Genomic DNA, 17,505 nt, shown 5'->3' with positions numbered 1-17,505 from the left:
CCACTCTGCCTCCTGTAAAAATGCTGTCCCCTATTCTCAATTCCTCCGCCTCTGCCACATCTGCTCCCAAGAGGACCAGTTCCACCACAGAACACACCAGATGGCCTCCTCCTTCAAAGACTGCAATTTCCCCTCCCATGTGGTTGATTATGCCCTCCAGTGCATCTCATACCCTTCTTGCACCTCCACCTTCGAACCCCACCCTTTAATCGCAACAAGGACAGAACCCCTGGTCCTCACCTTCCACCCCACCAATCTCCATAAACATTGCATCATCCTCTGCATTTTCCGCCAATTACAATCAGACCTCACCACCGGAGATATATTTCTCTCCCCACCCTTTCTGCTTTCTGTAAAGACCGTTCCCTCCATGACACCCTCGTCACACCAGTGCCCCCAACCAACCCACCCTCCCCTCCCAGCATCTTCCCCTACCATCACAGGAATTGCAAAACCTGTGCCCATACCTCCACCCTCACTTCCGTCCAAGGCCCCAGAGGAGCCTTCCACATCCATCTGAGTTTTACCTGCACTTCCACACATGTCATTTACTGTATCCATTGCTCCCGATGTGATCTCCTCTACATTGCCGAGAAAGGATACCAACTTGCAGAGAGGGGAGGCATGGTGGCTTAGTGGTTAGCACTGCTGTCTCACAGCACCAGGATCCCAGGTTCAATTCCAGCCTCGGGTGACTGTCTGTGTGGAGTTTGCACATTCTCCCCGTGTCTGCGTGGGTTTCCTCCGGGTGCTCCGGTTTCCTCCCACAGTCCAAAGATGTGTGGGGCAGGGGAATTGGCCATTCTAAATTGCCCATAGTGTTAGGTGCATTAGTCAGACGGAACTGGGTCTGGGTGGGTTACTCTTCTGAGGGTCAGTGTGGACTTGTTGGGCCAAAGGGCCTGTTTCTGCACTTTAGGGAATCTAATCTAATCTAAACATCTCCAGGAGCCCACACCAACCAACCCCACCGCCCCCTGGCCAAATAAATCAACTCCCCCTCCCACTCCGCCAAGGACATGCAACTGCTGGGCCTACTCTATCACCACACCCTGACCACCCAATGCCTGGAGGAAGATCACCTCATCTTCTGCCTTGGGACCCTATAACCACATGGCATCAATGTGGACTTTACTAGTTTCTTCATTTCCACTCTCCTCACCTTCTCCCAGTTCCAAACTTCCAACTCAGCACTGCTGTCTTGACCTGTCCTACTTGTCGAACTTCCATCTCATCTATCCACTCCACCCTCCTTTGCAATCTATCACCATTACTCCCACCTCCATCTACTTATCACAGTCTCAGGTACCTTCCCCTAGCCCCACCCCTCGTCCCATTTATCTCTCCACCCCCGAGGCTCTCAAACCTCATTCCTGATGGAGGGCTTTTGCCTGAAACAGATTTTTCTGCTCCATGGATGCTGCCTGATCTGATGTGCTTTGCCAGCACCACACTCTCAACTCTAATCTCCAGCACCTGCACTCCTCACTTTCTCCTGGTGGGGCCAATTGGCCATTTGGAATTATCCTGGTTTTTGTATTCAGGACATATTCTTGGGCATATGTCAATGGCGTAGCTGTACTGGGACGAATCATTTCAGGATGCACAAGTTTGAGTTGTCATGGTCCACAGCCATTTTCTTGATGTACATCTAGATGAAAGAGCACCTCATTCCCGAATATAGTGGTGTCAATTCTCTTACGGTGCAGGACTTCTCAAGGTACAGAATACCTGACAAGTCAGGGTTAAATTTAAAATGTTAATTATGAGGCACATAGCAGTGTGTCATTTAAAATACAAATTGCCCATACAGAAACCGACTGAAAGAAGTGGTGCACATGTCAGGGGTTGAATGTGCTTTAGCTATGTTATGACTCTGTACTGAGACAAATCCTAAAATAAAACGATTGCTCTGATCTCACCTGGAATATTATATTCAGTTCAAGATACAGTACCACACCTTAGAAGAACTGCAAAACTTGGAAGACAGTGCAGGAAAGATTTATTAGAATGCTATCAGATGATTGTTATAGTTATGTGGCTAGACTGGAAACACTTGGGTTATTCTCCACAGAACAGAGAAAGCTAAGAGGGATTTTGATAGAGGTTTGAAATCATGAATCATACAGCATGGAAACAGACCCTTCAGTCCAACATATACATGCTGACCAGGTTTCCTAGACTAAACTAGTCCCATTTGCCTGCACCTGTTCCAAATCCCTCTAAACCTTTCCTAATCAAGTATCTGTCCAAATGTCTTCTAAATGTTGTAACTGTATCTGCATCGACCACTTCATCTGGCAGTTCATTCCAGACTTGAACTACCCTCTGCTGAAAAAGTTGCCCTTCAGATCCCTTTTTTACCTTGCTCCTCGCACTTTAAAACTATACTATCTTGTTTTGAAGTCTCCTACCCTAGGGAACAGACGTTTTTGCTATTCACCCTATCTGTGCCTGTCATGATTTTATAAACTTCTATTCAAGCTCCTACGCTCCAGTGAAAAATGCCCCAACTTATCCAATTTCTTCTTATAACTCGAACCATCCAACTCTGGTAACATGCATGAAAATTTAAACTCTTCTCAATGGCTGAAGAGTTATAGCAAGTGGGCATGCAATTGAGATAATTGGATAAAAAGAACCAGAGATGTCAGAATAAAAATATATTCTTATGCAATGATTAATCAGGATCTAGAACTGTATGAGTGTGGTGTGTTTAAATTTAATTGTAGCCTTCAAAAGAGATTTGGATAAATACTTGGAGTAAAGATTTCAGTGCAATGGGGAATGAGCTGGGAATGGGATTAACTGCATTGGAGACTCAAAGGATGAAATAGCCCCCTAATGTGCTGTTGTATTTTATGATTCTGTGATTTCAGTGAATGAATATTAAATTCATTGCTTGTTTTATGTTCTTTAAATAATCAGAAATATAACTGAACATTGTCATTACTGAAGCACTTGAAATGCTAATTAAAATCTCCAGGTTTTTTTCTTGTGTGAGGGATGCATTTGATTAAATTCAAATTTAAAATCTAGGCTTTGAAATTTCAATTTTATGTCTCCAGCTAAGAAATTTTCATTTTCATGCATGCAAACTCAATGGAAGAGAAAGGTACAAGGTTGAAGTTGCTCTGGGATAACTGTAAGGTGTAGAAATTGGAGGTGTAGTGGACAGCAAAGAAGGTTACCTCAGAGTACCTCAGATTACAACAGGATCTTGATCCGATGGGCCAATAGGCTGAGAAGTGGCAGATGGCATTTAATTTAGATAAGTGTGAGGTGCTGCATTTTGAGAAAGTAAATCTTAGCAGGACTTATACACCTAATGGTAAGGTCCTAGAGAATGTTGCTGAACAAAGAGACCTTGGAGTGCAGGTTCATCACTCCTTGAATGTGGAGTCACAGGTATATAGGATAATGAAGAATGTTTTTGGTATGCTTTCCTTTATTGGTCAGAGTATTGAGTACAGGAGTTGGGAGGTCATATTGAGGCTGTACAGGACATTGGTTAGGACACTGTTGGAATATTGCGTGCAATTCTGGTCTCCTTCCGATCGGAAAGATGTTGTGAAACTTGAAAGGGTTCAGAAAAGATTTACAAGGGTATGCCAGGGTTGGAGGATTTGAGCTATAGGGAGAGGCTGAACAGGCTGGGGCTATTTTCCCTGGAGCGTCGGAGGCTGAGGGGTGATCTTATAGAGGTTTATAAAATTATGAGGCATGGATAGGATAAATAGACATGGTCTTTTTCCCTGGGGTAAGGGAGTCCAGAACGAGAGGGCATAAGTTTAGGGTGAGAAGAGAAAGATATAAAAGAGATCTAAGGGGCAACATTTTCATGCAGATGGTGGTACGTGAATGGAATGAGTGCCAGAGGAAATGGTGGAACTATTGCAATTGCAACATTTAAAAGGCATCTGGATGGGTATATGAATAGGAAGGGTTTGGAGGGATATGGGCTAGGTGCTGGGACATCTGGTCTGCATGGACAGGTTGGACCGAAGGGTCTGTTTCCATGCTGTACATCTCTATGACTTTATGACTCTAAGTGATTCATTTTTGAGCTGGGAAACTGGAAGTAGTGGATTATGACAGAGTGAGCGCTTGACGGAGGGGTGCAGGTCTTTTGATCTATGTAAATGACTAGGACAAAGGCACTGAATGCCTTGTTTGTTGATGGCCTAAGGATAGGGTAGATAATAAGTTGTCATGAGGATATACAGCGTCTACAAAGGAATATATGTAGGTTAAGTTAAGGGTCTGTTTCCATAATGTACATCTCCATGACTCTATCATGCTAAATCTCATGGAATCATAAAATGAAGCAGCCTAAAAGGATCCCTGTAACTCATTTTACCTGTTCCAGCCAATTTTACTCCTGTGTTGGAGTCACTGGCGAGGTTATAGTGAGGAGCTGTCTCCTTGAACGGCTGTAGCTTTTTCATCACCGTCATCTTGAATACAACTGAGGTGGTAAGCCAAGCCATTTCAAAGTGCACTTAGGAGAATACCGTTTTGCTGCAGATCAAATATCCTCCGTGTGTGAATATGATAATAGTTCTGGGAGTCATAGACTGAAGAAGATTAAACACCATGCAGGTGCAAACTGGTAAACATTTATTTACCATTTACACTGTTTGCAGAGGCATGGTTTAATAGAGCAACTAAAACTTTCACTAGAATTTCCTTTGTTCAAGTCCTCAGTCCATATGATCTGATATCACTGATGCTGGAGTCTAGTTATAAGCATGTAGCTATTGATCCCATATCCTACAATCTGTAGCACCTCTGCATAGTTTATTCAATTCAAGTGTGTTGTATTGATGATTCTATTTGATTCTTGATCAACCTTACTATCTTTTTGTCCCAAAGTTATTTAATTGATTGAACTTAAATACACCAGCTAGCATGGTGGAATCATTAGTGTGGGAGTTCAAATTGTTAGTCCTATCTGGTTGGAGGGGATTTTAAGGGTCGGGGTCCTGCTTATGAGACCTATGTTGCCTCTGAGAAGGTTTGCCAGTATTAAATGCCTTTCAGGAACAAAAGCGTCTTTTGCTTCCCAGTATCTTCAAGGTATCATGAGATCAAACCCACTGGAGGTCTGCGATCACAGAGCAAGCCAGGCTACACCTAAGTCATGGCAGGAGGGCTTTTGTAATGTGGAGATTGGGGAGGAGGGCTTTGTCTGCAAGGACCTTGGGAGGGTGAGAGAGGTTAGGTCTCAACTGGACCCATCCAGATGAGGGGCATCGGTCAGGCACTGAGTTCCTTTGAATGAGAGATGCGCCATCTTCCGTAGGAGACCACAAGCAGCATACACTATTTTGTTTATGGAGTTAATACAGGCAATGGGAGGATGAAACCTTTAAACAATCATTAATTGCTCACTTAGAATCCCCACAGTATGGAGGCAGACTATTTGGCATATCGAAGAGCATCCCACTGCTCCCAATCCTGCATTTGCAATGGCCAATCTACCTGTTATGGTAGTAAACTGAAGCACCTAGAGGGAACCCACATGGACACAGAGAGAATGTGCAAACTCCACAGACAGTCATCCGAGGCAGGAATTGAACCAGGTTCCCTGATTCTGTGAGGCAGCAGTGCTAGTCACTGTGCCACACTTTTTTTTTGAAAAGGCTTTTGTTTGATGGCGTGGAAAGCATGACCATGGGACTTCCAGTTATAGACTGAGCTTTGACAGAGTTGAGAGAACAACAGGAAGTTTGCATGCTGCTCTCCACTTGATTGAATTCAGTGGGCTTTACCATTCTATTTCCCACCAGTTGTGATGCAAACTCCCTATTTTACATCAAATTTGAAAAACAAAATTATCTCAGGGTCTGCTGCAGGTTAGAGCTAATTGAACAGAGACACAAATAAAATGGAGGGAAAGCCCCCCCTTGTACTGAAAGGCCTAGGTTCAAGTCCCACTTGCTCCAGGTGTATGAAATAACATATCTGAACAGATTGATTAGAAAAATAAACTAAATAAATTTAAAACAAGGTTTGCATATGACCTTGCTAGTTTTACAAAAAAACTTCCCAGCCTAATCAGATCGCGGGAGCTAAGCAGATTCAGGCCTGGTTAGGATGGCAGACCACCTGGGAATACTAGCTGTAGGTGTTTGAGTTGAGAGGCCTAGGTTCAATTCCCATCTGCTCCAGAGGTGTATAATGGCGTCTCTGAGGAGGTTGAAGGGGAAAGATATGTTACATTAATTAAAACGTACAGGGGAAGCACCTTGTTTTACAATGTGGAAGTGCTGGTGTTGAACTGGGTTGGACAAAATCAGAAGTCACACAACACCAAGTTATAGTCCAACAGGTTTATTTGAAATCACAAGTTTTTGGAGAGCAGCCCCTTCTTCTGAATTTGTGATTTCAAATAAACTTGTCTGATAACCTGATGTCATGTGACTCTGATCTTGTTTTATAGACACTGTTTGAAAGCGTATTCTGATAATGGTGTCAGTTATTGAATGGAATGAAATCGGGACTTGAGTTTAAATGTCATTTTTTTTTGCTGCTGTAAACATTTGAAAGTCTGTTAGTTTGACAAACTTGAAATGTTTGTAATGCTGTTGAAATGTTTTAGGATTGGATGCAGCTTCTGATGATTAAGTGTTGCAAGTATCCATACATGAGTATTTTGGCTGATAGTTGTACTGTGTTTTGATCATTTCTATCCATTTACTAACTCCATATTTAATGCCAACAGCTGCAGATGGAGAAGAGTCAACTACAGCAGGTGGGATATTGCAAATACCTTGCCCACAGTCGTCATTTCATTTGAATATGCATGCAACCTGTTACATGACAATCCTGCATGTTCAGTTCTGCTCAAGTGTAGTTTAATCCACTTTAATTAGAGCTAGTTAAACAGTGTTATGGATTATTAATGGCCACTGGTGAAAATCTAGTTCTAAATTGTTGGGTATATCCTGTGTTAATATCCAAATTGACTTGCATAGCAAACACATTCCTGGTGCAGTTCCTGTTACAATGCTGTTGCATCAGCATCAGGAAAATAATTCATCTATTCAGAGTACTAATGGCCATATTTACATTCATCTGCATGTTGAATATACTTTTCGTTTTTATGTTCTGCCTCCCACAACCCATCCATCCCTCAAAATGTTTGTGATTTCTGGAATGGTTTCCGTGTTGCTCTCCTTTAAGAACCCGCACAGGCTTGATTCTTTCAAGTTGTCCTTTTGTTGAGTCCTAACATGGGTGCTTTTAAAGTATTCTCCATCCGAGCTTGGCTTGTAAACCCAAGGGTTTCATTTGGGTTAGAATCTGGCTTTGGTGTATTGTTCCGGTCCATACTCTTCGCCTTGTGCAGCAGCCAGCGTAAAGAGGGCTGAGTGCAGTGGGTAAGATTTAACTCATAGTTTGCCTGATAGATATCAACTGTATTTCCATATGATTGTTTGAGCTATGTATTCAATAGATTTATTTGAAATATGTGTCCATTTTTCCATTATTAATTGAGCTGGTACGAGTTGTGACGAGTTCACATTCAGAGAAAACAATTTAAATAGACACTTACCAAATGATGAAAGGCAAAAGACGCTTGCTCCAGGAAGAAAAGATGTATTTCTTGACAAACCCAAGTGACTTAACTTTCAAAAAATACAAAAAATGCTTTGAAACCATGGCAAATGATGAAGTATGAAGTCCTCCATCTATTTTTAACACCCTTACATTCTGGACACAGCCTGACATCACATATTAAATGGTCAAAGTGCATGTGGGAGCATCTAAGTCTCAGGGTCATTTTGACTGTTGGATTCCTTTTTGTTTTTGCAAGGTTTCTCTATCCCAAACCGGAGTTTAGATTCCCCCCACCCCCCAGCCATGCTATAGTCCCTCTAATTGCTGCATAGCCAATGGTCTCCCTATATCTGAGATACTACAAGTCTACACAGATTGAAGTGTTGACACAATTCGCAATTCAAACCTCACTTACAAGTCTCAAAACAGATCACGTGTGACACAAATGCACTAATCATTGATCTCACACACCTGTACCCAGATGATTTGAAACTAGTGAAATAGTTAAGGGTGATATGGTATTGCATTATAAAAGGGGTCTTTCATGGCACAGTGGTAGTGTCCCTATCCCTGGACCGGATGCCTGTATTCAAGTCCTACCATTCCAGAGGTGTGTAATAACATCTCTGAACGGGTTGATTAGAAAAATCAGCTGAATACAAAAAAAATGCATTATAAGGACCCTAGTTATTGATTGTCCCAAGAAGGTGCAGTACAGTTTATTCACATTCAAGAGGAGCTCTGAGTGGAATTGAAAGCGATGAAGTGAAATGGCAAAGTCGACCTCCACACAGATTGCTGCAGCTGCATCTTCTGTGTTTGAAAGGAAGGTGACACCAGAAGAGCACACTTTCATCCACAGCACCTCAACCTTTCATTTCAAAAGTGTTCAATGCTGGAAGAAGAATTAATGGCAAATTTTCCAGTGCAAGATTCTTTTCCAAGCTAGATGCAAAACACAGATTCTGGTTTGCAAAAGGCTTTCAACAACTGATGACATTTAGGTTACTATTAAGACTGTACTGTTTTTGAGAGTTTCCATTACAGCTCTTAATTAGCTGAAATATATTCTAGCAGCACACGGATATGACTTTTGAGAATTTGGCTTTGCAGAGCTGACAATATAGTGGTCATGGGTGAAATAAAGGCAAAGCATGACATTCTCATACCGATGACAGCAGCGCAACAATAAGGATTTCCGTATTTAACAAAGCGAAGTGTCAGGTCAACATCAGCCAGATAAACCTCTTTGGGTGTATTTATTGTGCCATGGAGTCCATTCCAATCCAGGTGAGATCAAGCCTGTTAAACACTCACCTTACTGGATGAAGCAGCTCTGCAATGTTACCTTGGATTTTTCCATGACCATGCATTTCTATTGTCATGAATAATAAATCTTTGCAAAGAGAATTGCCCATTGAGGATATCCCCTGTGTATTGACAAGACGTCTTTGATTCTCTCAAGCAAATTCCATCAGCAAAATGTTGCTTAAGCAGTTCTATGACCACAGGAAAACCATGATTCCCAAAGTAGATTATTTGTTTAAAAAAACCTAAGAGTATGCCTTATATAAGATGAGAAACTATAGCCTTTGGTTCCTGCCCTGATGAAGGGCTTTTGCCCAAAACATCGATTTTCCTGCTTCTCAGATGCTGCCTGACATGCTGTGCTTTTCCAGCACCACACTCTCAACTTTGGTTCACAAACCCTTCTATCTGCACAAACCAACAATTCCAATAGAGAGTGCATGACATTTCACTCTAGTATTCGACATAATGCAGTTTGTCATATACTTGGTTCACACATTGATGTTCTTGACTGTGAAGTTTGAATGCATTCTGTTCCATTTTGCAGAACAGCTACAAGAGATATGAAAGTTCATTATTCATGGATGATCTGACAATATGAACGATGTATCTGAGAAGATTTATTCATTATTAGCCAAACACAGGTGAATTTGGTATGTCATGACAAGTCAAAGGCAAACAAGTCCTAATATGAAAAGCATTAATGCCCAAGGGATCAAGTCCATGTAACACTAGGGACAATTGGCTATTGAACACACAAGAGGAAGAACATGTGAAGCTAGGTACTGGCTAAGAATGAATCAGGATATTCAATGACTTGTGAATGCAAGTGGCATTTGTCAAATGCATAAACCCCATTGGCAGACAGTGTCTACATGATATTCCATTCACACCTTGGACAAAAGTAGCAATTGACCGATTCAAATATCAGAATGACATCTTCACGAGGCCTCATGTCTGCCCCTCATGGGAAGCAATATTTCTACGTTCAGCCTCAATCAGTGAGGTATGTTCTAGAATCATCAGCCATGGTTGCAGGGGGTAGCTCTTGTCCCTCAGTCACCATCCTTGTAAGACATCCAGCCTTGAAATGAACCAGGAACATGAGAATTCTCAAGGAGATGTCACTATTGTGGCAACTTCTGGGGTACCTGGTGCAGACCTCTAAGATGTGGTATTGATGATCGCAGATGACTTGCACATTGATGGAATGGAACTTCTTTCTATTGATGAAGTCATTTTGATACGGTACACTCAATGTGATGTGTGTACAAACTATTGTGCCCCACACCTAGGGGAGACCAGCTATGTTGGCAAAGCCTTCTACCTGGACTACATCACTGATATCGTCATGGGGAAACCACATGAAACAATGTGATTTGCATCAAGAGCAGTCTTGATGCACTTGTGCCAAATTAGGTAAAACATAGCTGGAGGCAAACTCACACCACAGCATGATGACCAAAAACAATTTATCTACAGTTCTGACATCTGTGTGTGCTTTAGTAAATTCTTGACTACATTCTTCAAAAGAGATGTATTACTTTCACAAAAGTTTCTCTGGTAATGATTGAGAAGTTTGGAGTAAAATGCTAATTTATAAACATCTCGTGACAGCCATTCAGAACCTATGACTAATTGTAACACTCCAGCTGTAAAATATTGTTAATAGCTGACAACCTTTAAAAACAATCAACTTCCCACAAGGCACTAAAATTGTGGAATTCTTGTGCCATTTCTCAAAACATTCCAAATGGCTGATCGAACAGTAAGTTCTCATTATTTTAAATAATTGAGACATAATTTATTGCAAAACACATTGCTATTTTACAAGAAAATACTGACTCTTTTTAAACAAATGAAGCACAATCAGTCATGTTTAACTCCAGTAAATCGAGCTTTGGGTTGAAAAAATGTCTAATCTGTGTTCGCTTCAAATGGTCAGTTCAAATTTTTTTCTTGTGCCATATTTTGTTATGTGCTTACTGTGGGCTAAAATTATGCTGTTCTCTATATGATAAATATTGTTCATGTCCAAAACATACTCTGTATTGTGAGACTGGGGAGTATTGTGTAATTTCTAAAAAAAAGTTTAGATGTCAGGGATTCATGCAAGCATTTTCAATGTGCTTCAGAAAGGTATAATCAAAAATAATGGATGTCACTTCACAGAGTTTTATTGATACTTCTAATAGAATAAAAGAAAAGAAAATTACTCAGTGAGCAGCTAGTATGTGGAACCAACTATAACAGAAAGTGTATGATATAAAGAGCTTCTTTGCTTTCAAAAGCAAATTTGATAATTCCATGACAGAAAAGGACATAAAAACAGTGACAAGATGCAATGAGGTGTGGGATTGGACTTGCACTGATTATGAAGAGCAGTAGAGACTAGTACAATGAATGGTCTCTTTCTCAATACATACGATATCATATGAGACCTGATTGAAAATGTGGGTTTTAAGAAGGTTTTAAGAACAATTTAGAGTTGTCTGATAACCCCTACAAGGTTCATGGGAATCGTTAATTAATCTTCCTGTGGAGATCATTGTGTATGAGTCCTCAGGGCAACAGGCAATGGCCTACTCAGTTGGAACTAATCACCTGAGCTCAACAAAAAACAGTTATGATGGAGCTCTTGTGGTGCAGTGTAGTGTTCCTACCCCTGGACCAAGAGGCCCGGGTTCAAGTCCTACCTGCTCCAACAGTGTGTAATAACATCTCTGAACAGTTTCGAAAAATAGGTTAAATCTTTTTCAAAAATTGCAGAACTGTTTATCCCATAGACTAGCCTATGAATATCACAAGTAGTAGTACTATTTTGTTGTTCAGTAATAAATAATGTACCTTTCTAGTCAGGATTCCTGAATTATTACAGGTGGGAATTCCAATGTGGGACCTAAGTGCCAGAAATTAGGAAGAAAGTGCATACCACATCAACCAAACCTACTTCCTGTGTGACCCATATTAACTTGTTCTTTTGAGCAAATGAGCAGGACACCTGCAGGAAGCAAAAAGGGTTTAATTTGAAATATGCAGATCAAGTTTAATGATGTAATTGATTTGGGAATAAGGTTTCAAGTTGTTTGCCTAACATCAGAACCTAAAACTGTTAAATTTAAATAGCTTTTCAGCTCATCCATAGAAAGAGACACATGGCAATAAAGTTGAATGGCTTTCTGTGCTGCAGAGCCATGGCTAGTTTGCTCATCCAACTTCCGTCCTCACTTTCATTTGAACAAGATGAAAATACCTTGAACCTGTTGGACAATTGCAAAGACTGAGGCCCCTGAAAGCTCAGTAGCAAGGAACTCAGAAAGCAACTCCTCCTTTCCACATGTCAGGCAGATATTAAATACTGCAGGAGGGTGAGGCTATAATTGCTCTTTGGAGGGTCATTGCAGACTTTAGTACAAGGTCAGTGCAGACTAGTCTCTTTCCACACTGCTAGAATTCTACAATTCTCTAAGATGCCAAATTTTCCAAAAGCCAGTCCATACAACCATTGTTGAATCCATTTAAAGTGCAAGCCAAACATTTCTCTTCATTGTCTATCCCTGTAAACTATTGCAGTAAAGAGCTACTAACAAATATATATGATCTTAATAGTTGAAATATAGTTGTTCAAGACCACAATGCTTTTTGCACTGTTTGAACAAGTTATTAGTAAGGCTTACCTTGTATTTATTTGTTGCTGCCTGCTCCTCATGTGTATTCTACTCTGAAGAATCACATTGCTATCTGTCTTGTCTTGGAATAGAAACTCATGAAGAACTTCTTCAGTCATCAGCTGGATATTATTGAAGTTGTTAATTTCTATTTAATTTTAAAGCTTCCCTCTATCCTTCATATTTCTGATGTCTCTCTTTGACATCTATTTCTATTATAAGTGTAGAGGTTTGTGGACTTAAATTCAGTTTTGCATTATTTTGAGCTTGTGACAATGTGAATATATGGCTCATTGTGAATTACATCTGGCTCTTTGGTGCAAGATGGTTTTGGGGAGATGGGGAAAAAATAAAACAATTCGGGAAAGCAAACTGAATTTGAATGCCTGTAAATCAGTAGAGATGATGAGTAATATAAATTTCTGAGGTACAATATCCAAATAAATAAATGCCTAATTCATCACCTAACTATTAAACTCTCAGCATAGCTCATAATCTTGCGTTAAAAAAAACTATTTATAAAAAAACTCAATACTGCATACATTAGAAATCTGAAACACTAAGTTATGTAAATATTCAGTCAATCTTGCAGCACTTATGCTTAGAGATGCTTCCAGCATTTTCTGTATTGAAAAGCAATTCTTATGGAATTCAGGACCAAGAATCTTTAACAAATATCCAAAATATACATCAGCGACCAAAACATGTTAGCTTGAATTAAAACTTACAGCATGAGATTTTTGTATCTTGTAACGTGAGCTCAATAACTTAGTTGAAATCCAGTAACAACTTAAGCTTTGATGCTACAACTGAAATGTTTTACAGCAATGTCTACGCATTGCTGAAGAAGGAAACCACAGATGTTTCTGTGAGTCAGTTGAGACCTTTTGAGGCCTTGCAGTGATACATTAGGCAAAATAAATGATGATTCAGGACTGAGTCATAGTGAAAGGAATGTCCTTGATTCTGTGCCTGTTGTGTGTGTTTTTATGTACTTGGATGAATTTAATTGGGCTCAGCATTTTGACAACTGGGAAAGAAAATTTGGCTGGGATTTGGTTTTTCATAACTAAGCTGCACAAGTTAGATGAGAACAGGACCAGGGCCCATTTCAGTCACTTAATTGTGAAAGAATGCTATTCTATCTATCTATGCAGTGGTCACTGTTTGGTGTCATTGTCCAAATTAAACATTCCAATTGTCAAGCAACAACTGTTAGCATTTACAAGTAATAAAATATTTACATCTACTGCTAAATCAAACATTGACTGGATACTGCAATGGAATATTGCTAAAACTTTGTTTGCCATCATTGCTCCACTGCAATGAGCAGCAACTCTGGAGCTTGTACAAAACAAAATATAAATGCTAGCCTAGCCGATGATTTTCAGACACTGTGAATAAATACATTTTAAAAATGCAGAAACGGACAGAAATCCAAATAGCGGTGTAAATGATTCCACACTCTTTCAAAGATTGTGCTGTTGAGGCCCTCTCTTGCATCTGCATAGTGTGATCCCTAACTGTCAGAAAATATTGCATCTTATTGAATGAGGTATGCCTGGATTTTTAATGGTGTTCTAAGTTTATAGTGTCTGCTAAACTGTTTGAATGACCCTGAAAGCTGTTTGCGTAATGTCAAGTTTCTCCATTATGCCAAAAATCCATAGTTTTAAAAATATTTTAAAATTTGTATTTAGTATTAATAAATTGGATTTAGTATTAATAATTTATTTGGAACTTTAAAAGAAGAATAATCAATACTTTTAGTTTCCTGGTTTATTATCTTTGAGAACAGTTCTATGTGTTTGGTGGATAACCCACTTGCAGAAATCTCTGCTGCTGGATTCTTCAAGATTTTCTTGTTATCACTGAAGTCAAACTGACTTTTGAGAAGATAAATACACACTGCAGAGACTGATAATTTTTGTGGGCTACTTTCTTCAGGGTCAGTAAGGAACTCTGTTGCTTTACCTATTAAGCTTAAACAATTTTAAATTATTGTTTTTAAATTAAATGCTTTGACACTTGAATAAAAGATTATATCATTCACACTTGACCATTGTGGGTGTCATCAGCATTTTTGTTTTAATGCACACTTTCCTGTTTTTTCCCCAGTTTTGCTAATTGTCCACCCTCTCACCTTCTCATGCCACCACCATCTCCTGACTTCCTTAAGGTTGTGACAACTACTGACTCATGAATCCATGGATATGATCACCTTTGTTACTATACTAACATGTTCATTCTGTAATGAGACCCTGCTGATGAGTCCGAACCCACCCTCCTGCAACATTCACACTCATTAACTTTGACTAGACTAAACTAGATTCCCTACAGTGTGGAAACAGGTCCTTCGGCCCATCCAGTCCACGCCGATCCCTTTAATCAAAGACTGGGATTAGAAACCAAGTCTGGCAGTATTTTCAAGCTTATCTTTAAAGGCTGCATGTAGTTTCAGTTTGTACAGAAATTGTTGCTTGTGCGTGAAGGAAAAAATGTAATCGTCATCAACTTGTCCTTCCTTGTTTTATGCAGTAAATTAAATTTGTGCTTTTTAGGAAATTGGCCAGGGAAAAACTAGAACTTTCACTTCATGAATGCCATTCATAATTAATAATTATTCTTTCTGTCATACAGGAGCTTGCCAACCCAACCCATGTCATAATGGTGGGATTTGTGAAGTGAGTGATACTTACCGGGGTGATACATTTGTCGGATACATCTGCAAGTGTCCTGATGGATTCAGTGGAATTCATTGTCAGCATAGTGAGTCCTACTCCAGTGACTTATATTCTTTGAAAGAAGCCTACAGGGTAATGTGCTGGTAGAGGTAGAAAAATATACTTAATACAGTGGGTAAAAGCTAAACATTTTCTTTCCGATTTTATTACTTTAATGTATAATTGTTGAGAATTATTTGTTTAATTGTTCTGTTTTATTAAACAGAAGTAAACTAGATTAACATTAATAAATAATGGCTGTGCCTTTTTATTCAAAGTGCCTCATTTAATTTGAAGATGTTATCTTAATTCACAGAATAGATATTGTGCACATTATCACAAAGACATCATGTCAGCTAATAGGAAGATGTAATAAATGTTGCAAATGTGAAGTAAAAACAGAAATTGCTGGAAATTCTCAACAAATAAGGCATGTTCTTTGAAGTTGACATGCTTTTGAATGAGAGGTTATTTAAAACCCTCTTCTAATGACAATGGGGTATGTGGGAGGTTTTAGTTAGTCAGGGGGAGAATTAGCACCTTCTGCCATCTCCATTTGCCTGAATAGTGTATAAGTCGGCTATCTGTACGGAACAGCAAAGTGCTCATTCATATAATGAAGTTGCAGCCCAAGGATACTATTTTAACTGTGTGATAATGATGGTTCCAAATTGAACAAAACCTGATGGCACTTCTGCCTGCTTTGAACAAACAGTGATCCACTTATTTCCAAATCCATTATAAAACACTTCAGATGTTCTAAGTGCATCTAAGAATGGGCATTCTGTTATCATCAATCCTGTTGTATGGTAATAAGGGCAACTGAGAGTTAAAGTTGTCCCATAGATTCATTACCAATTCAAGTTTTACCCTACCAACATTTTCATAACTTATAATCAATTTACCCCATGCAATGTTAAGAAACAGTTAGAGACATTGGATTTTGGAAAGGTTCTGAGCCCTGACAATATTCCAGCAATGGTTCTAAATATTAGTGCTCCAGAACTTGTCACTCCCTTAGCCAAGCTGTTCTAGTACAACTACATCAGTGGCATCAAACTGACAATGTGTGAAAATTATCCATCTATGTCCTATCCGTTCAAAGCAGGGCAAATCCAACCTAGGCAATTACAGCCTCGTCAGTCTACTCTTGATCATCAGTAAGGTGATGGAAGGTGTCAACAGTGCTATCAGGCAGTATCTTGTCAACAATAGCTACTCAGTGACGCACACTTGGAGTTCTGTCAGTTTCTTATCTCATTACAGCACATGAACTGCAGCTCCCCACTACCTTATAAAGCTGAAAATGTGTTGCTGGAAAAGCGCAGCAGGTCAGGCAGCATCCAAGGAGCAGGAGAATCCTGATTCCTGAAGAAGGGCTCATGCCCGAAACGTTGATTCTCCTGCTCCTTAGATGATGCCTGACCTGCTGCGCTTTTCCAGCAACACATTTTCAGCTCTGATCTCCAGCATCTGCGGTCCTCACTTTCTTACTACCTTATAAAGGGCAACTACAGATGAGCAGTAAATGTTGGCCATCCAGGATTGTCCCATGTCCCATGTGTGAATAATACGAAACATTTTGTATAAGTCCAGCAATTAGATCATTCTTGACTATCAATTAAATGATCATGGCTTCGAGCCTCATTTCTGAGAGTAAAGGAAATACTTAATTCAATAATTACAGTTGATTTTATCTTTAATGACACTGTGGATCCCAAATTGATGGTATGGTCATGGCATCCCCTCAGCCAGACCTTGGAAACATTTTTGTTGAATTCCATGAGAAAAGTGTCTTCAAGGGAATGACCCCTAACTTCCTATTCCTTGCATGTTTCCAATATGTAGTTGATGTTTGCTATGTTTGAATCACAGTTCTTTCTTCCTACCTTTGCTTGTCCATTACCCAAACTTTCTACTCTATTGTCATCACAAAACCTTGATTCCATCATTCTGAAGCAATATTTTATGCTCAATGTGTGTTTGATATCTTTACTAAAATACAGCATTGAAAGATGAGCACAATATTCACAAAAGCCTAGCCAATGATTTGTAGAAGCTTTGCATTACCTCTCTTCATTGATTTACAGAGTTAAATGGATTTCAAGCAACTGATGATTGCTAAATCATTTGGATCAAAATTCATCTTTGAAAGCTTGTAGTTTGAAGTGGAATCAATTAGTCCATTAGTGCCAGCAGCCTAGCATCACTGTGTTAGAATGTGTTGTACATCAATTTTG

General features: G+C 39.7%; 1 protein-coding gene across 4 annotated transcripts in view; it reads left to right on the top strand.

The window, feature by feature from the left end:
- Positions 1-17,505, top strand: part of edil3b (EGF-like repeats and discoidin I-like domains 3b) — a 206,760-nt gene that overhangs the window by 87,796 nt on the left and 101,459 nt on the right. For 2 of the 4 annotated variants that reach the window (XM_072582780.1, XM_072582766.1), the window contains exons 4-5: positions 6,728-6,757; positions 15,183-15,311. The exons of 1 other annotated variant lie outside the window; for it this stretch is intronic. In XM_072582780.1, coding sequence (XP_072438881.1) covers positions 6,728-6,757; positions 15,183-15,311 — 159 coding nt within the window. The remainder of the gene's footprint in view (positions 1-6,727; positions 6,758-15,182; positions 15,312-17,505) is intronic. One more of the 4 variants, XM_072582776.1, reaches the window with a different exon arrangement.

Source organism: Chiloscyllium punctatum, chromosome 2 (genome assembly GCF_047496795.1).
Source record: "Chiloscyllium punctatum isolate Juve2018m chromosome 2, sChiPun1.3, whole genome shotgun sequence".
Classification (NCBI taxonomy): Eukaryota; Metazoa; Chordata; class Chondrichthyes; order Orectolobiformes; family Hemiscylliidae; genus Chiloscyllium; species Chiloscyllium punctatum.
This window is presented reverse-complemented; position numbering and strand designations above follow the sequence as displayed.